This window comes from Neopsephotus bourkii, unplaced genomic scaffold, assembly GCF_033783945.1.
Source record: "Neopsephotus bourkii isolate Nb327-2 ecotype Australia unplaced genomic scaffold, CSIRO-AGI_Nbou_v1 NB_1707, whole genome shotgun sequence".
In the NCBI taxonomy this organism is placed as follows: Eukaryota; Metazoa; Chordata; class Aves; order Psittaciformes; family Psittacidae; genus Neopsephotus; species Neopsephotus bourkii.
The window spans coordinates 5,567,136-5,587,355 of record NW_026902181.1 but is presented as its reverse complement, the minus strand read 5'-3'; the positions used below and the strand labels follow the sequence as shown (position 1 = coordinate 5,587,355).

The 20,220-nt window shown below is 40.9% G+C and overlaps 2 protein-coding genes across 3 annotated transcripts in view; one reads left to right on the top strand and one right to left on the bottom strand.

The window, feature by feature from the left end:
- The window catches only part of KIF26A (kinesin family member 26A), a 110,231-nt gene that overhangs the window by 33,521 nt on the left and 56,490 nt on the right, over positions 1–20,220 (top strand). For both annotated transcript variants that reach the window (XM_061376264.1, XM_061376265.1), the window contains 2 exons: positions 2,552–3,052; positions 19,840–20,006. In XM_061376264.1, coding sequence (XP_061232248.1) covers positions 2,552–3,052; positions 19,840–20,006 — 668 coding nt within the window. The remainder of the gene's footprint in view (positions 1–2,551; positions 3,053–19,839; positions 20,007–20,220) is intronic.
- Positions 1–20,220, bottom strand: part of PPP1R13B (protein phosphatase 1 regulatory subunit 13B) — a 326,672-nt gene that overhangs the window by 300,331 nt on the left and 6,121 nt on the right. The gene's annotated exons all lie outside the window — the stretch shown is intronic.

Sequence of the window (20,220 nt, the reverse complement as noted above, 5' to 3'; positions counted from 1 at the left end):
CAAATGCTTGGCAAAATATGAGCACTGGAAATAAGATGCCTTTTTTTTTTTTTTTAGTAACCCCCCCAAAACCCAAAACCAAAAGACAAACCAAAACTATAAATAGGAAAGTTTAAATCTGTGATACTACATGCTTATATGCTTAGCTTTGTGTAATTTTCTAACTACTTTTGTTTGTTCCCCTGTTTAATATGGCATCCACTCAATTTCCTCTTAACTGCAAAATGGGCCTGACTCTGATCTGCCTTACACTGTAAACTGTGTTTATGGAGCTAGAATTGGGGTCATTAATTTTCCCTACATCAAAAGAAGTTGTTTCTTTTAAATGAGAAGCCTGTTTCACCTAGTAATTCGCTTTAATTGCTTATTTGAGACTTTTGACATTTGATAGCAATTTAAACATTGCCAGATGAGGCTCATGCAGTTGGGACCTGCAGGTGCTTCCTTGAGTGCCCAGCTTGAATCAAAGGAGCTCAGGGATGTGCCTGGCTGTGGATGGGGCAGCCGGTGCTGGAAGATGCTGTTTTCTGGATCTGTTTGAATAGATGCTGTGTGTCAGCCTTGGCAAGGGGGGGGCTCTTCTTTGGGAAGGTTTCTGCAGAGCATGGTGCTGTTTGTTTTTCCTGGGGGATAGACTGCACAGCCGTTGGTTTGCCAGAGGCTTAGTAGTGCTTGCAGCACTAAGTCTTTCTGTAGTTTAAGTCTAACCAGTAGCAGTTTCTGCTGAAAGGTTAGAAAAACATTTCTAAAATTTTAATTATTTTTTTCCTGGCTAATCTCTGTTAATTTAGTTACCTTCTGGGAGGTTTGGAGGGAAAGAATTTTCTTGCTTATGAGGGTAAGCAAATGGTGTAACTTCAAAGGTTCTAAGCTTCAATAAAAGATAAAAATGAACCAATGTCTTTCACTTGATTTTGTAAACTGGTGCACTAATGTGAATACAATTTATTGTTCAGTCAGCAGCAGGAGTAGCTTTCCTTAGCCTGAAAAAGTATTTTCTTTTTCTAAGTCAATAAATAAACAATAATTTAGATTATTGCAGGAAGAGCAACTTTGGTTAATGGATTTTGTCTGCAGAATGATGTGATACTGGCTATACTCTGAATGGTTTCTATCAAAACCATAAAATGTCTTGTGAGTTAGATTGCAAACTATTCCAGGAGTAGTCCAGCAGCTGAAAATGAGAAATTTGCTTGTGCTGCTGCTGCAGAAGTTATGCTGTGTTTTAGGACCTTCTGAGTTCACAGCAAAGGGAAATGGTGCAATTGAAAAAGAATGAGCAAAGCTAAAGTACTAGTGCCAAGACTTCTTAAAAGAGTTTTATTGATGTGTGTTGTAAGTAAAACCAACATTAGCTAGTTTTCTAATAGGACATTAATTTCATACAGAGCAGTTGGAGCTTGGCATAAAGTAATAAGTTTTTTAAAAATGAGTACTGATCTGGGGATACCCCCAGCATATGTCGGATGGCTGCATTACTGGCTTTGTGTGCTATAATTATTAACCAGCAAATTAAATATTTTAATTTAAAATAATTATACAAATAAACCTTTGGCTGTGCTGTGATTTCATTAAAACCTTAATTGTTTAGAGTACTCTGTGTGAAGTTGGGTCAGTTTTACTGCACAGCATTACTCTTGATAGCAGATTTACAACAGGGCTGGATTTAACCTCTCAACTAATCTTTGCAGTAGCAGGCTTGGGATGGCAAGGCATTTGTGCATTTCAGGAGGTAGAAATACCTATCTCTGAACTGGAAACACAGAGCTGAGTTTTAAAATGTCTGGGCAGCCTTAAAATGAGCTTGTGGTGGGGAGTGGTGGGGATTACTCTGGGGAAACAAAATAGGTGTTGCTTTTAAATCAGCTTCTCAGTGTGCACATTGTCACACCTTCATACATGGCTGTAGGCTCAAATCTATTTCTCATCAAAGCAACTGTAGCGTAAGGGAATACTGCAACCATCTGGGTTGCAAAGATCAGAAATAGCCCTTGCTAGCAGAGGAGCTAGCTGTGGGCAGCCCCATGCAAACTGTTTTTTATGCCACTTAATTAATAATTTCTGAGGGTGAGGACAACAAAATGTTTACCAGGTCACACTGTATTTTTTTTTAAAATGCTTTCAAGTCTAATCTTCCTGAGTTTAAGGTGGTGGTATGCCTTTGAAACTCATTATGATATTGGTAGGTACAGCATCTCAACTAACATTGTTCCTGAGCATGGGAAACACAGGCATGTTAGATGTCTCCAAAGAAGAGTTAATTAGAAGAATGAATTGTTATCAAGCACACCACAGCTGCACTGTTTAATTCTGATGATAATTTTCATGCTGGGTCTAATACAAATGAATTCACTTACGGTTTATTAATCTACTGTAACCTGCAAGTCTTTTAGGGTATTCGGGGAGTGGGAAGGCTGAGAACTACCAGAATAGATGTTAAGTACTTCCATGGATGGAGAGCAGACCACCGAGAACTTTTTGCCTTTTTATTTCTTATTTTTCTGTGTTGTTCTAACTCCGTATGTTTTTTTGCCTTTCCTCACTTCTTCAGGACCCACAATTATCAGCTTTAATTTTTGACAAGCTTCAAGTGCCTGACTATTTACAGAAAAACAGGAATGAAGGAGAGAGCAGATGCGAAACTTGTGCCACCCACTTGAATCAGTTGAAGCAGGAAGCCATTCAGATGATGCAAACCCTCAATCAAACCAGCTACCCAGAAATGCCCGACATCCCGCCTGGCACCGGGGCAATGACCAGCATAGTACCCAGGATGGTCACGCTCTCATCCCAGAGAGACCTGCCACTCATCGCTGGGCAGGTGGGCAGGCAGCCTGGAAAGTCGATGAATCTCTTCTCTGGGGCAGAGAGGAAGAAGGGACTTGGATGGTCTCAAGGCACGGGCAGTTTTCCAAACTCCAGTGTTCAAGTCACAGTGGCCCCCAGCAGTCTCAGTGGTGCTCTGAGTTCCGTCACCATCCAAGCTCAGCAGTACCTTGAGGGCATGTGGAGTATCTCTAGGGTGAACAGCTTCCTGCCTCAGGCTTGTCTAGTAAGTAGCGATAATTCAAATGTTTGAGTTTTATTTATGTGTGTGTAGATAAAGATACAGAGATAAAGATAAAATTTGAGATATATACATATTTATCTTAGAGGGGGATCAGCTAATGGTATTCTAAACTGTGCTTCAAGAGCTAAAGAGCTGAAAAAGAGCTTTGACCAGTGTTCTGTCAGATGTCACAAGGAATTTGCTTGCTTACCTCAGATAGTGATATCCTTTCCTCAGATGTTTTGGCACCTGTTTTAGCTTCATGTATATGGATGATATTATTAGACTCTCACATACCTGGTGACTCTTCTAGGAAAACCTAAAAGACCGAGATTGTCACACATGAAACTCTGGGAACTTCATGGGGTTATATCAAAGATGAATTTGTCCCTCAAGTTTAGCCCTGAACTTTGAAGGCTGTGTTCATTTCAACAGATGCTATTGGTAGTCTGTGATAGAAGGCATTAATCTTCAGGTTAGGCATGCTGCAAAACAGTTTGCTGTAAAGGAGGGTGTTCAGAAGGTTTCTTCTCAGCCAAAGGCTTGTGAATGTATTGCACGTGGATTTTAAGCATTGATGTTGATTTCCTGTATTCTGTGTATATATTAAGAACTTTCATGGGAAATGAAAAAGCTTTATAGAGATGTGTGTTACCTTTAAAAGCAAGTTCATTACAGATTTCTGACTATCTATGGAACCATGCTAAGAGGAAGGATGTAGTGATGGGTTTTGACTAAGACTTGTTCCCAAATGGAATTTAGGAATTTCTAAAAGGAAGCAGGGTAGTGTGAGTAATGATGAAATGTGAACAAATAGAAGTAATAGTTTTAATTTAAAGATGTTCTAGCAGATCTTGCAAGACCAGATATGTTGATGCTACATAGCTTTACATTTAACATAATGCCTTATGTGCTGTTATACATAAACACTGCCTAATATTGCTTGGTAGCTTCAGCTGGTTGAGCTCCCAGATTGTCAGAGATAAATATTTAAGAATGCTGCTGTGTAATGTTACTTTTATATGGTGACTGTTTCCTTCCAGAAAAAGCCTGGAGGCAATACCTTCTGACCGTACTTCTTTCTTAAATGGAAATTTGTAAGTGTGCATATATCCCACCTTTGAGAGGTTCCCATTTAAATCCAGTGAATGTCCATTAATATCAGCTCTTTCTCTTTGATAGAAAAAGGGAAAATAATGGCCCATTCAGCTCTTCATAGTTTATAAGAGCTGCTGCTATTAGTGCTTTTCTCTAAAATGCTGCTCCATGCATTAGGGATCGATTTGGGTGATGTAAGGCATTTGATACTATCTTTTAATTATTTTTTTTTAAATTCTGTGTATATTTCAGAAATGTAGAAAAAACATGGGAAAGCTACTGGATTAAGGAGCCTGTCCTCTCTGAAAGCAAAAGTATTTCCATTTCTCTGCTCATTCCTTGTCTACCCTCATTCTTGTCTTGAATAATTCACTAACAGCCAGCTCCAGGTTTCTTCCTCCTTAATGATGCTGACTGATAGATGTGGTTTTCCCTAACCACTGCATTATTCTAAGATAGAACTGAGTTGCCTTATTTAACCCCTGTGAAGGAAAAATATGTATAATGCAACAGAGCTGAAGTGTGATCTAGAAATGTGCGAAGAAACTCAGTAGCCTGGAAAACAGTGACCTTTAATGAAAGGACAGACACTGTTAGACTGTGAGTGTTGGAGGCTGCTTGGATGTGATCCAGGCATCTGCAAGGATAGTTCAGATTTAGAAGCAGTTTTTGGAGAAAAGCTAGGCTTCCGCTGTTGTTTTTTTTTTTTTTTTTTTCCTTTTTATTTCATTCATTTAAGCCCAAATATAGTTAGTGAAGACTGTGTTGGGCATCTCTTCCCAGACTGTGCTTTCTGTGCCTCTCTGAATTCTACTGTCTCTTGTATTATTAAAAGCCTTGCTTCTGATCAAGCTATTAGGGTGGGTGAGGCAGAAAGTGCTTCCCTGTGCTTTTTCCCTTGAGGAATCACAGGTGTGAAGGAAATAGGATTGGAGGAATTTCAGGAATCGGGGAGCATAGTCCTTGCCTTGGACTGCATCCACTGCAGGGCATCCTTGTCCAATGCTCATCTCACCTCGTCTTACAATTTTGCAGACTGGGGTTCCCTGACTTCTGTTGGTTTTCATCAGGTCTGAACTTCCTTTCCTGTTAGAAAATTTTCTTTTTTTTTTTTTTTTTTTTTTTTTAATCTAAGTAAGATAGATGATTTTGACTGCTCTTTTCTGAAGTTGTGTGGTTCAGTAGATACTGTGGAGGGAAAGGATGCCATCCAGAGACCACACTTGAGCCGTGGGCCACTGCCAGCCTCATAAAGTTCAGCTAAGACAAGTGCAAGGTCCTACACCTGGGTCAGAGAAGTCACAGGCACAGCTACAGGTTGGCCAGAGAAGAGATTTGGAGCAGCCCTGTGGAGAAGGACTTGGGGGTGTTGGTTGATGAGAAAATGAACATGAGCCGGCTTTAGTGTGCTCTCGCAGCCCAGAAAGCCAACTGTATCCTGGGCTGCATGAAAAGGAGTGTGACCAGCAGGTCAAAGGAGTTGATCCTGCCCCTCTACTCTGCTCTCGTGAGACCTCACTTGGAGTATTGTGTACAGTTCTGGTGTCCTCAAAATAAGAAGGGCATGGAGCTGTTGGAACAAGTCCAGAGGAGGGACGTGGTGTTGATCAGGGGACTGGAGCACCTCCCGTATGAAGATAGGCTGAGAGAGTTGGGGCTCTTTGGCCTGGAAAAGAAGGGGAGACCTCATAGCAGCCTTCTAGTATCTGAAGGGGGGCTATAAGTATGCTGGGGAAGGACTCTTCATTACGGACTGTAGTGACAGGACAAGGGATAATGGGTTAAAACTTGAACAGGATAAGTTCAGGTTAGATATAAGGAAGAAGTTCTTCACTGTGAGGATGGTGAGACACTGGAATGGGTTTCCCAAAGAAGTGGTAATTGCTCCATCCCTGGCAGTGTTCAAGGCCAGGTTGGTCAGAACCTTGAGTGACGTAGTCTAGGTTGAGGTGTCCCTGCCCATGGCAGGGGTGTTGGAACTTGATGATCTTAAGATCTTTTTCAACCCTAACCATTCTGTCATTCTGTGATTCTAAGAAGTTGGAGGCAGGGCTTAGGTTTAAGATTAAGCCAGGAGAGAGTTGTGGATGTACATCATTTCAGGGCTTTTGTATTTAATAACATATCCCATCTTATGAGGCAAAGCTGATTTGGCTAGAGGAATTCTGGAGCAAGAAGAAGTAGCATTGCACTAGAAAGGACAGCACTGAATGTCCTATTTATTGTGTGTAGTATGACTGCATCTTGGAGTCTTCGGCCTCTATTTATGCAAGGTGCTGTACAAATGCAGTAGAAAAAGGTGGCCTTTTTGAGTTTACAGTTTCAGTTGTTATACAAGTTATTTTTGCCATCCTGTAAATACCTGTTTCACTGGGAATCTGTACCTTGGCCTTGTTTCCTTACCAAAGGAAAGACTCCCAGTGGGGGTCTTGAAACAAGTGTCAGACTCTCTGGTAGGAAGCAGTTAACCAAACGCCTTACCTCTCAGTGATTTAACTCAGTGCCGCATACAAAGTTTGAACATGATTAGTTTCCTAAAGATGGGAAGATGGACACAGGTAAAGGCTGGGCTTCATCTCAACTATTTTCAGACACCAGAAAGGCAGGTGTTTATTCTAACCTAATTACTGAGTCTTCCTTTGTAGTTGTGGGAGAGCAATAGGCACCTCCAAGGGTGCTTTGTCCTCATTTTGGATGTCCATCTTGGCTTGCCTTGTCTGATGTGATTTTCTGCTGCTGCTGGCAGAGCCCAGGTGGGTGAATGTGGAACAAACCTTTGCTTGGGTGGCTGACACAGGATGCCATGCGCTCAGCGCTTTGTGGACATGAAAATACACCCCCAGAGTATGGCTGTCAAACGTCAGAGACCTCATACCTACAAATATTTCTCCAGGATTCATGTTTTTTTAATTTATGATTAGTTTTAATAGTGGCAGTAGTGGAATTAGCTGCAGAGATTAAAAATACGACATGATTTCTGCTCTTCTCATTTTCCTCCCCAGCCTTGCATGTTGTTGCCTCATAATGTCACTTACGGTTGTGAAAACACTTCTGGGCTGAATGTTGGGGGTCAGAAGTGCAGGACATCGTAAATTTTTTATATATATTTTTGGAGTTCAGGTGTGAAATTCATTATATAGATTGTAAATTTTTTGAACTGGGATATGTCTTTAAAGCATAGCGTGGGTGCTGCTGAAACCAAAATAGTAGCTATGGGCTTCAGGAGCGGTAAAGAGGAACAGTAATTAAGGAGGAAGGTCCGGGGAGGGGAAGACTAGGATTGCAGGGAAGGTGCAAAAGGTGAAGATGTAATCAGCTGCTTTACCCAAGTGGCCTGTTGTGAAAAATTACAAAAAATAATCCCCAGTAGCAGTGATGACCAGATAGTCAGTAGTCTGACCAGACAGCAAGCTCTGTAGAGGGGGGAGCTGGTGTAATCTGGGTAAGACAGATGATTTGTTGTGGCCGACTTGAATAAATATGTTGATGTTTTTAATTCTAGACCTGACAAATGAATATAAGATTACTACTCAAATCAAGAAACATGTTAGCAGTGCTCAGCATTGCCGCTTAGTCTAACACAGAAGCAGGGGAGTGAGAGTTCAGGCTTCCTAGATATGTTGGAATCTGTCTGAGAGGCAGAACATTAAAACCACTAAAAATACCTTGTACACCTTTTAGAATTATCTGTGTGTATTACGGAAAAAAGAGATCTTACTGTATGCCTTCAGTTGACTGTTACTAGCATGTACAGTTATGTACTGCATAACGGTGGTAAAGTTGCTGTGCCATGTGCTGTAAAAGTATCACAGTGAAATAGAGCTTGTTTAGCAAATTGCTTTTTCTTTCATCTTATGCAAAACTAAATCCTTGACATGCTGTGTTTCTAATTTGAATATAATACTATCCTGGGTTTATCAGTAGCAGTCAGTTTTTCTCCTTCTTGGTAGCTGGTGCAGCGCTCTGTTTTGACTTTCAGCCTGCAAACAGTGTTGAAATATTTTGGCTCTGTGAACTTTATGAATTTCTGAGTTGTTTTAGAAATATATTTAAAAATGCACCAGTAGGAAACTGGAGAAGTTGGGCACTGGAAAACAGAAAGTGACTCAAGTGAAACTTTTTTAAAGCATATTTATTTAAAATTGTAAATTTATCCAAAGACCTGTGTATGTCCCAGAAAATTTTGATACGTTTAAAGTTAGGTATAAGTTTATGGCCTGGTTCAGAGAAGGAGGGTTCACCTGCAGCATGTGCATGGCTGCATGTACTTTAAAATTAAAGGAGTTGTGTTTGTTTTTATGTGAGAAATCTCTGGTTCCTAGGAATGCCTTCTACTTGCATTAATCTAAACCAGATGGGTTTATCTGAGGGTAGTTCAGCCTCTGTTTACTTTCATTAAATTCTTTGTGTTTATAGCAAGGATGACTTACATTTTGTTTAAAAGATGCAATAAAAAGCTGACTATGGAAATCAAAAGAATGACAAGATTTATTTTCCATCATTTTTTACTTTGATAAATGTCATTCCAAATGAATTTTAAAATTAATTTTTAAAATCCTCTTGATGGCTTTCTCAGTGACCTTTTATTAATACAGTGCATGAAATATAGTTTGTAACGAAACAATTAAAATATAGTGCTTTGACCATAAATCATGTCTGAGACATCTGAATGACTGCAAGCTTTGGGACGTTTCTCAGACTCCACGAATAACACCTTGATTCTGCAGAAGTTAGTAGCCAACCTCAGACAGGTGGCAGGGCCAGGGCTGCATAGGGATTGTTCTGTTTTCTGTTCAGCTTTAATGGTTTTGGTGTTACTGCTCTTGTAGAGGAAGTACATAAAGGGAAGGGGGTGGCAAAAAACCCCAAACATCTCCAGTGTCACTCTCCATAACAAGTCTCAACAGTGGAAGGAACCCTTTTGATCCAAGTTACTAAATGCTTTCTCACACCAGCCTAATTCATAGTCTCCATGGAAAAGACCTTTTCCTGAGACTTTCGCTTCTCAGCTGGGCAGCAATGCCTTGCATTGCAGTTTTCTATCTTAGCAAATGCAGAGGGAGGGGTGTGATGTGGGAGGATGACGCTGTGCATACCGATACCATGCATTTGAAGTCAGCAAGAGACCTGCTTCAGCAGCCAGGTAGCAGGCTGGGTTGGAAATTCAGCCTTAGACACATACAAAACAGAGGGCTGAATTTTTGTCTGTAACTGCTAAGGTCTTTGTGCTCTCTTTGCTAGTTTTCCCCCAGTGTAGGTTGCTGAAGTTGAAAATGAGCTTGCTTTTTAATGTATTCCCAGGTATCAGAGTGATTTAGGAAAAATGTGAAGAGTCGACAGAAAGGGTATTGGCTACAAGATGGAGATGAACATTTTCTTAGGTGAGAGTGAGGATTGCATGTCTTTGACACTTAGCCATAGTATTGGTTTTATGGTTGTGGGACAGGGTAACTATAAGCAGGACTCAGACCCTCTTGTGGCTCAGATTACCACTTGAAAGCAGTTCTTTTGATCCTTCACCCCTCTAGGCTAAGTAGTTGTTATTACAGCTCTCAAGGGGAAACAAGTCCATACTCGCCTTTGTTGATAACTGAAGTCAATAGGCAGTAATAAAGAATGTTGGCCCAGACTTCACCTGTACTCATCAGAGGTAGATTTAAGACAAGCAGACTTCAGAGATTATGTGAAAATGATAATCCACACCAGATTTACCTTTGACCCACAGGACATTCTGTCATCCAGCAAGTGTATCATAAGCTATGCTAGGATGAAAAATCCCCTCCTTTTTTATCCAGAATATTTTCATTTTTTACTCTTGCCTTCAAACTGGTTTTTAAGGAATGGCCTTTTCTGTTCAATTAGTTCCCTTCAGCTCTTTTGCTTCTTGCTGGTCCAGTTGTACTGCACATGTGCTCTACTTTGAATTCTTCAGTGAACTGACTTAATGCATCCCACACTATCCAGTATTAGAAATCACTTTACAGGGAGGCTCATACTTTTTGGTTGGAGACATCTCTCCAACATTTGAGACAGACTCCAGATATCCAATGTAGAGTGCTTTTATGAGGCTGCTGTTTATCTGCACTGGCTATGTTGATTGTTAAGGATAGGCTGCAGCTGAATAATGCCCTTTGGTTTCAGAGGTTAATGCAGCAGGGAAAACAGATAAATTCAGGCTGACCTGAGACCTTAGCTGTCTGCAAGCCGGTGAAGAGAAAGCCTTTTGCAATGGTCTGTATACCACACGGAAGGAACAGATTTGCACAGCTGGATGCAGATGTGTATTGCTCAGTTGTCCTGTTTGTGTAAAATAAGATTGAACATTGTATGTTTTTTGGCAAAAGTGTTTTGAAATTAACATTTGCACCATAGGCTAGCTACTGGAATGATGGCATGCTGCGGTCATGGGCCTGCAGGTAGTCAAGCTGTGTGCACAGTGTGAGTGTTGCCAAAAGCATCTCCTGTTCTTTCGTGGCATGAGTGGCTGAGCGGTGGGCACAAATTGATGCTCTTTGTTACTTGCAACTAGAATCACTGAAATGCCTTGGGTGGTAGTTTCTGAAAGGAGGCTTAAAAAGCATCAAAAGAAAATGGATCTACTCTTCAGTTTCAGCACTTGGGAGAGAATTTATGATATGTAGATAGAGTTCATAGATGTTTCAAGTGTTTCATATGTGTGTGTTTAATAGAATGGATTGCCATTTTAGTGAATGTAGTGTCAAATTAGCTTTGTTAATTGAAAAAGATTTTTCACATTATTGCTAATGATGTGACACAGTTTTGTTAGAGATGGTGTATAAAATAGCACTAGTTGAAATGACATTAATGTATGCACTGAAATTATTTTTTCCCCATTTACATGCATTATTGATTATATTTCATTGTTGGGGAGCTAATGGGTTTATAATTAGAATACAATCACTGTAATCAATGATGAGATTTAGACTTATAAATAGAACTTTAAAACTACGATGAGGTAATATCCCAGTGTAACAAAGGATCAATAATTAGAGGTTTACTTTGAATGTGAAAGCAGAACTTGTGAGATTCAAGCGTGAAACACTTCTAAGGAAGTGAATCTGTAAATTCCTGTACAAACTGATGTAGTTAGACATTTTCCAAAGCTGCCTATTATTATTACTGCTTTTGTTTGGTGCCCAAACACTTCCGAGCTAATTCCTCTGGATTTGCAGAGGTGCTACTATCTCAAAACTGGATGAGTTTGGTCTTTTCTGATAACTTAGTTGAAGGAAGTGTTTGAAAGGTGCTGTAGACAGGAATCCGTTGCTGTGGTTTTGCTGTTGTTGGGCAAAGGTAATGAATTTGCTGTTCAGAACTGCCCTCTCCTGTTTCTCTGAAGTGATGGTGGTAAAGCTGGGCAGGGTAGTTGGCTGTTGTATGGGAGGAGATGGAAGTAAAAGAATGAAGAAAGGGAGAGTGGCCCTTGTAATGCCTGACATGGGAAGGATCTGGGTTTAGCTGGTTCATTCAGAGTAGCTGTGTAGACACCCTCGAGTATCACCATCCTCTCCTGATGACTCTGAAGTACTCATGGGGGCCTATGGGAATAGCACAACTTCCTGTTATTAGTTAAGCTAAGGAAGTCTCTAGTGAAAAGGGTATGGGAATGGTAAGACCATTAGACATATCCTAGTGCATCTCAGCCAGCCTATCTAGCCCAGGGCTGTCTCCATCAGTGGAGCTGGAAATGGTGTTTAGGGAGATCTGTGGAACTTGGCTGTTTAGTGCAGTCTGCTCATACTCTCCAGCGTGCATGGTTGGGAAAGTCTCAGGGACATATCCCTATGTTCCTTTTAGTATCTGTTTCTGGACCTTCTGTCCAGGATATTAATCTAATCCCTCTCTGACTCTGCTGATGCTCTCTCCCTTCACAGCCTCATATGTCAGCAGGTTTCACAAGTTCATTATTCCAGTGCAAAGAAGTACTCACTTTCAGTTTACCCACCACCTCCATGACTTTGTAAACCTTGCTTAGGCCCCTCTTATCTTTCCCCTCTCCATCATCTCTCTTCCTGATGCAGCTGCTCCATCTTCTTGATCGTTTACTTGCTTGTCTCTGTCATTTTCCTTACTCCACTAGCCCTCTCTTGAGATGCACCTGGTAGTCAGTATGTGGATGCGCTCCTTGTTCTTTGTGCCCTGCCTTTTTGTTTGGCTGCTTCATTTCTTGATTGATTTCTTCATTGCTTGATTTCAGGGGGACTGTCGATGACCCTTAGGTCTTCTAAGTTGTAACTGCAAGTTCCGAGTTCAGCACTATTTAGGATTCATTTAGGCTATTTCCCCTTAAATACATTGTCTTATCTATGTTAAATCTCACCTGATACTTCTTTTCCTGCTCACATTTGGAAAGTTCTTCTGGAGTTCCTCATTACTGCCATGGCATTTGGCTACTTGAAAATGCTTTGGGACATCTACAGGCTTGCAGATTTCACTCTAGTCTTGGTGAATCATGACTGTTTGTGTCTGGGTTATATGGTTCTCACATGGGGAGTAAGCAGCAGGTCAGCAGGGAGCAGTTACAAGAGAAAAAGAGCAGCATCTGCACAGCTCTGTCCCTGATTTGGGACCTTAGTATCCTTCAACAGTGATCACATATAGTTGAGAGTTGTCCCTGTGTCTTCAATCTTAATGCTGCTTCATGAGCTTTCCTGTAACTGAATCTTGTTCTCTAGGTTTAGGTGTACTGAAGACCCAGTTTTCCCTTCAGATAACAATGGCTTGTACCTCTTCAATGGGTGCCTTGCATGTGGTAGCTGTCAGGCAAATTGATCCCAAGGGATGTACTCTTTAATGTAGTTAGATCAACTATATAAGCAGTTCAAGCATAATTGCAATAGAAATTAGCTTTGACAGTCTCCATCCACCTTTGCCTTTATTTAATGAAATTGTATGTCAATCACTGTAGTGATGTAATGATGATAATAAAATGTAATTCTGGGGAACATGATTATTCCATTTTGCTGAATATAGAGTAATCAAGGCGCAGTGAGATTTTGGTTGAGGTGCCTACAGTTGGTGAGAAATTTTGTTGTGGAGTCAGGCAGGTGACACAAGTTCTCCTAATTCAAAGCTCTGTGTGTGTCTTGTGTTTTGCTGCTGTTAGATGCATCTGGCCTGTGGAAGTCAGTCCAAGTGGAAAAGCATTTGTCTTATAGGAAACCCAATCTGAGGCTGCCAGAAATTTGCATTATTATGAGGTTGTTAATGAATTCCTTTGCTTGCTTATATCAGTCTCTGACAAAAAGCAGGGATTCCGCCGTATGTTTGTCCACTTGAATAAACACCCTGAGCAGTACACAACTATATTTTTTGGTTTTGGCGGCTGTAACTACCATAATACATGTCACCAGGGAGGGATCTGGGCAACACTTTCTGATGCTTGCCTGGAGGCATTAGAAGAAACAGTTTCTCTAGCCTGTTTTGTTTTTTTTTTTTTTAATATATGCACTGCATGTGAAAAGTCCCCATTTGAGAGTTTTTGCATGCAACAGGTTCTATGTCCTTCTTAATAGCCTTTTTCATATCCTTCTGACTTTCCATGTCACTTTGACTTTACATATGCAGATTGTGTGACTGGTGATCAAATAGTTGTGAAGAAGGAAAAAAAGGTATTACTTACTACCTCTCTTGGCACTGGTGTCCCGAGTGGCTGAAGTGTAAAGTAGTAGGTCCATTGCTACCTGGTGGCCTATTTACACTACCAGACTGCTGGTTGCAGAGACCTTCCAGCCTGAGAGCATGGACAGACTGAAGAAAGCAATAGGTGTGTTGTAGATAAAGGAGGCCTGCCCAAAACCTTAATAAATTTCTCAGGGGCCAAGGAGTAGGGTTTAGGAGGGCTCTGGGTCAGACTGAAATGAAGACCCTGTCAGAGTGGGACAAGCTGCCACTGCTTCATCATTGTACTGCCAAGGACATCAGCGCTAGATGCAATTGGGTGCATTTGCCCTGCAGTTGAAGGAGGAGCTTCTTCCTGCATATGAAGCACAGACTGCCAGTGATTTTTGATAGTGAAGGTCCAAACCTGTTCTAGTAATTCAGATATTAATCCAAAAAGCAAGGGCTCCGAGGTTGTCTTTGGATCTCCTATGTATTACTTTCCAGTCTGTGACAGCAGAGAAACACTCCTATTTCTATTTAATTCTACTTCTCTGTGATATTTTTTCCTTCTGCCTCATCTTCAGATATCAGTGAATTAAAGCCAGACATTAGCAACTCTTGTAGCTGAAAACGTATTTTGGGGGAAGGGATATTATGCTCTGCCTTTGATTTGCATCAAATAGGAGATGCACATAAAGACTGAAATGACAGGTTTAGGCATACTTGTTACCACATCGCAGATGCAGGTTATAAAATGACTACAGTAGTCTATTGTAGTTACAAAATGACCTAGTTATTTTACAATGAGTTCTGGCAGAAGGAAATTGTCAAATTGCAGTAAAAAGTTTACCCAAACACGTTTAACTTCACCTGATGTATGTGGCATTGTTAACTTTATGTAATGCTAGTCAATCAGGAGGAGACATTTCACACAGAAGAGGTGTGCAGGACTTACCATGCTTATGGGAATGTAGTATGAGCATTATCCACATAGAGATTTATGTTGCATTTGTTCCAATTGGTAACAGTAGGTTGTAAGATTCTTAGCATGAATCATTTAGGGGGAAAATTATTATCATATGCAGACAGTGGATTTAATATATTGTAAAATCTTTAGATGAAGCATTTTTTACAATTTAATTGGCTGTGTCATTCTTGTCTGAAAGGGGAAAGTAGTGATTTAAAGTACATACTCAAAATTCTGTATGCCTGGCTGCTAGTCAGAAAGGGGGAAAAACAACTTAGGAAAGGTAAAAAAGAAAAAAAAAAAGGCATCCCAGTACAGACACAGGTTTAATCTTGCCTGAGCTTCACCTGCAGTTCACTGTTGAAACCCTGTTGAATGCACTCATTATAGGACCAATATTTTGAAATTAGAGAAATTGTATTGAAGTTCTGACTCTGATTACACAGATCTGTTGTCAGACTCGTTGACACTTTTGTAATTTTCTCCATTCCCTGCACTGTGAATCTATTCTTGATACTTATATTTAGACATCAGATCTTATTACTTTCTTTTGCAGCTCAATCCAACCTTCTGGTTTTCTTCTGCCATGACAGCACTATTCGGGGATTGATCTATTTTTTGCTCTTGAGTTTTATATTCCCATGTTTTATTTGCCTGTTGCCAGGCACATATTTTTCATGTGTTACAAAGTGGCAGCAGCTAGCTTGGCTCTTTTGAATCCCTAGACAAAGGTCAATGTCCAGAGAATGGAAATAACTCAGGAACTGGAAACATTATGGCTTAGTTTTTGGCTTTGCATTTCAAACTTGTAAAGAGCTTGTTAGGGTTGCAATTGTCCTTCAGATGGTAATGGTCTGGCAGTCTACTGTGTACCTGGAAACTTTTCTACAGTGTAATTTTTGACTAGTCTGACTTGTTTAAACCTGGGCAGATGTTTCCTGCCATTTGGTCACAGCAGGGAACCTGTGTGCTGGGAATCGGGATGCCCCTGCTCTGCCCAGCACCCCTCTGCAGCCTGAGGATGTCAGGTTGTCTCCATCTCTTCCTGTGCTCTCCCCCAGCCTTTGGCCATTTTAATTGGGAACAACTCATGCTGTTATTGGTTACTGTGGCTCTGCCAACCTCTGCTCTGTGTGTGCATGCTGCTGGCCAAAACACAGCATGTCTAGCTCTGCTCTCATGTCCTCAGGACTGGTGCTGGCACCCAGTACTGAAACCCTTCTGTCCATGATGCAGGCGTTGTTATGAAGAGCCAAGACATTGGTCATTCCTGCATGTGCAAAATGCCTGGTGTGACGTTTTTAAGTGTTGTCCTTGCTGTGCTCTTCCTGGTACCAGTTTTCATGTGACTTCAGCGAGAGTAGAGGATTAGCTGGTTTCCAGAGGGTTAATGGCTTTTGTCTGGCAAACCTTTGCTTAGAAAATTAACGAACATTAATCTCGGGTTACGGGGCCCTGTGACACTTCAAATACTCAGTGCAGTCAGTAACATTTTATAGTGACAAGGTTGTGCTTTCTGCATTTGATCATGAGTGATTTATGAAAATTTAGTAAATGGTGAAGCACAGTTCCCTCTCAGCTGCAGACTGGAGTCCTCTCTGTGCAGACTTCCATGACTTAAAATCATGCAGAGTTGCTCCCATTCCTCTAGAAAATCATATTTTTTCACACACAATCCCCACGAGAGCATGGCTTGAGATGAGGGAGGTACATGAAGTAATTTAGTTTAAAAACCAAAGCCCCTTTATCTTATTCATACCTTTTCAGCAGCTGTAAGCAGTGCAAACCAAAACCAAGGTGTGACAAACCAGCATGCCCACGAGGGTGCCATTAGTCGTCTTTGGCTTTCCTGCCTAAGGGAAAATTGACTTACAACTCACAAACTTCCTCATACCTGAGCCCCCCTCGTCAGCTGAGAGACACAGCTGTCTCAGGGGTTGCTGAACGTGGTTGTGCTGGAAAACCCTGTTACATTGGCTGGTGCAAGCAGTCCTTGAAATGAATCCTAAACTTGGAATAACTTGTTTTGGGCTTTTTCAGCTTCTTGCCGTGTCGAAAAGCTGATGTTACCTCTGTGCCAACTGGGTAATTGAGAACTTAATGAAAAAGATACAGATTGTTTCTGCAGTAGTCTTCTGATGATTTAATCTTGCACATGCCCACTTTTTCCTCCCTCCACAAGAATCAGTGCCTTCTCTTTGTCTTCCCCTCATCCTCTTTTCATACACCTACAGAACTGAGAATAAAACCTCCAAATTTACTGAGAAATTACATGAGTTCTCAAAAGCATCTAGTGTGGAAATGGCAATTTACAGACAACCAACTTAGATATGTTGGTTTGAAAAGTGTATTAACCATCAGGTATCCGAATATCAGGTTTGATTTGGATATTTCAAGCTAGATGCCTGATACATCCACAGTTATTTGTCTCTTAAAACTGTAGTCTTCTGAGTTCTCACAGAAACAAAAAAGTAGTGGGAAAGGAACGCATGTTAGACATTGCTGAAATTGCAAATGTGAATAACTTTTACAGGAATTGAGCCATTAATGGATTCCAGTCAGTTCTTACAAATCTGCTACATTTTTACTTTAAAATTCACCCAAGTGTCATGCTAACTACAGATTTCATATTTAGCTTTAGATTGTGCCGTCATTTAGATTATGCTTTAGTTAAAGCACAACTGGTTAGAAAGACATTGCTGCTTCTGCTTTCCTTTTTCAAAATTTTGCTTAAACATGATTTTCTTTGTCCTGTTGTCTATCATAACCCCTGTTGAAAGTGAATGGAAAAATGTCATGGGAATTCATTTTAATGTAATTTTTAATCTGAGACAACAGCTCACATGAGAGGGTTGTGATTGTCTTCCTGGCAGAATATAGCGGAGTATTCAATCACTTATGTTAGCCTGCCAGTGATTGCTGGTTTGGTTTCCTTTTCTTGCTGGTCATCATGCCACTGGCCACTCTGCATGGCATCCCTATGACGTACCAGTTTGTGAACCCCACACGCTGCCTTCAAAGGGTCTGATGTAGATTTCTTACTCTGTAAATTGCTTAGTTCGTAGTAAGCTCTATTTATTATTAGCACTTTGTGTCAGTTTGTGTAACTCCGAAGTTCAGGCGTCACCCTGAATTTCCCTCAGTGTACATGTTTTCCGCCATATCATATAGTTTCTGACTGGTATAGGTCAAGACCACATATTTGTTGCTTCAGTTCATTAATGCTCAAGTATCTGCTTTATTGACTGCCTCAAGGTCCTTATTCCTCTGTCACTTAGTTTTTAGCAGTTAACCACATGAGCAGATCTGATCCTTGTCCGAACATCTCTGTTCCTGGCTGTCATTGCCAGTAGACTGTGGATGGGACAGACAAACTAGCCTTTTTTAAGCATCTGTTCATGCCATACCATTTCTTTGTCCTAGTCTTGATCTCTAGCAGTGCTTGGTCCTCTGCCCTTCTCCCTGTATCACTAAGAAATCTGATCTCATGAAACACCTGTATTACAAAGTGAAGGGTTTTTCAGAGGGTTATTTTAAGTTTCCAGTTAGGCTTCTAGCATGGGTAGTTTTGCTAGGATTAAGTTAATCTGTGTGAATATTCTTCTGTCTCTCAGCCTCAGATCTCATAGGTGAGCTCTATAAAAGTACTTTTTGTGTAGTAGTCTATGGTAGAGCATGTCAGCCAGTCCATAATACTGATAATACTATTAACCTTTAAAGAGCAGACCTTCGAAAGAACTGGGAGGACTTTTTTTTTTTTTGACTTTGCTGGGAACTGGGAATTCAGCACTCAGCCTATGGGAATGAGTCCACATGAAACTCTGCAGCCTTTCATGCGCCAGTTGAGCAGTACTTGGTTGGCAGAGTTGAATTTTACTCGGTACCTAATAGCTGGGTTGTCTCAGTTCTCATGAGAAAAACTCAGGGTTGTCAGTGTATTAGAAAATGGAGGGTGTGTATGTAACTGGGAAGGTCTGATTACCATGTCTGTGCATCTACAGTTGTAAAACATGCTCTACGGCAGCATAAATTTAAAATTTGGTGGCATCCAAGGAAGTACTTAAATTGTGCTTGTGCTTCATTACAAGGCTGTCTCCTTTTCTGGAATTTATTTTAGCTAATTAGTTGGAAATGTCAAAGTAGTATTTCAGATGACAGAAACATCATATATTATCATACATAAAGCAAAGCAATTAACTCTTTTGACAAATATTTATTGTGGTGTTGCCTTTAATTAAATCTTCAGAACTCCTAGACATAGAGCAGGTTCTTCCAAAAAGGAGGCCTTCCCAGCACTGTCAATGAGCATTTGACTGATGGGGCTTAATTGAACCTAGTGCTTAAAGAGTTGGTGGCCTAAACATGAAGATACCAACATGACACAATTTCATAATACAGGTGTCTGATATTTCGGCAAAATCCCCAAACAACTGCCCTTTGCTCTCCCCTACCCTCCCACAACTTTGCCATAGATACCACAAATGCATTATGCTGGAGAAGATGCTTCTCCAGTCACTCCTATTCTTCCACTGGAACAGTTTACAGGAGAAAAAATTGCTGTGCACTTGCGCTGCTGAGATAAATAATACTGAGAAGTAGGGCTGTATATCTGTTAAAAAAACCCCAATTTTTTTTAATTTAGTTCTTGGGGTTATTCATGTGGAAACGTTACAAATGTGACTGGTTAGTTTCTCGTAAGCAGGTAGATATTGTAGATGATGTGTCACTGAAAAATAATTCCTGACAGTTATAACTGAACCAGATAAACAGTTCTGCCATCTCCCAAATAACACTGTAAAACAAAAGAGTTTTGCTTATCATTTTCCATTTCTTCATGCCTGTCAAACTATTTAACTGTGCATTACCCATCACAAATGGTCTGTGTGTTTTCCTGCTCATCTGCTGTGGTCATGGTTTTTACCTTCTCTGTAGGAGGACCTGTGCGCACTTGTCCAAATGTGATACTCCTCAGCTGCTGCTTAATCTTTGCCTTCATCATTGCAAAGATGCCCTTTGGAAGTGCTGCATGAGGTTTCTCTCTGTCATGGCCATTCGGGAAGTGTATTAACCTCTATGTATGTTTTCATTCTTTTTTTTCCAGGCAGAAACAGCACCAGAAAGTGGCCAAGATGGTCCCAGTGTTCAGATCAGCTCAGGGCAGCACAACTCTGATGCCGCAGGAGCAGGTGGCTCAGCAGCCTCACAGAGCATGATTGCTCCAGCTGGGGTCTCAGCAGGTACTTCAGCTGCAGCATCCTTCTTCATAAGGTAGTTTTTCACCTTCCTACTTTCTGTAACTGCTCACAGGTCTTCAAATGTTTGTGAAATGCTGTTGAATCTTTGCCATGGGTAGAACGTGCATGTGGTGCTGGTGGTTGAGAGGTGGAGTTGGACACCTAGTTGTAACTGTGGCTTTCCACTGCCCGTGGGGAGCAGGGATGTGATGGTGACACCCCCTTTCTGTCTGGACACCTGAGCAGGA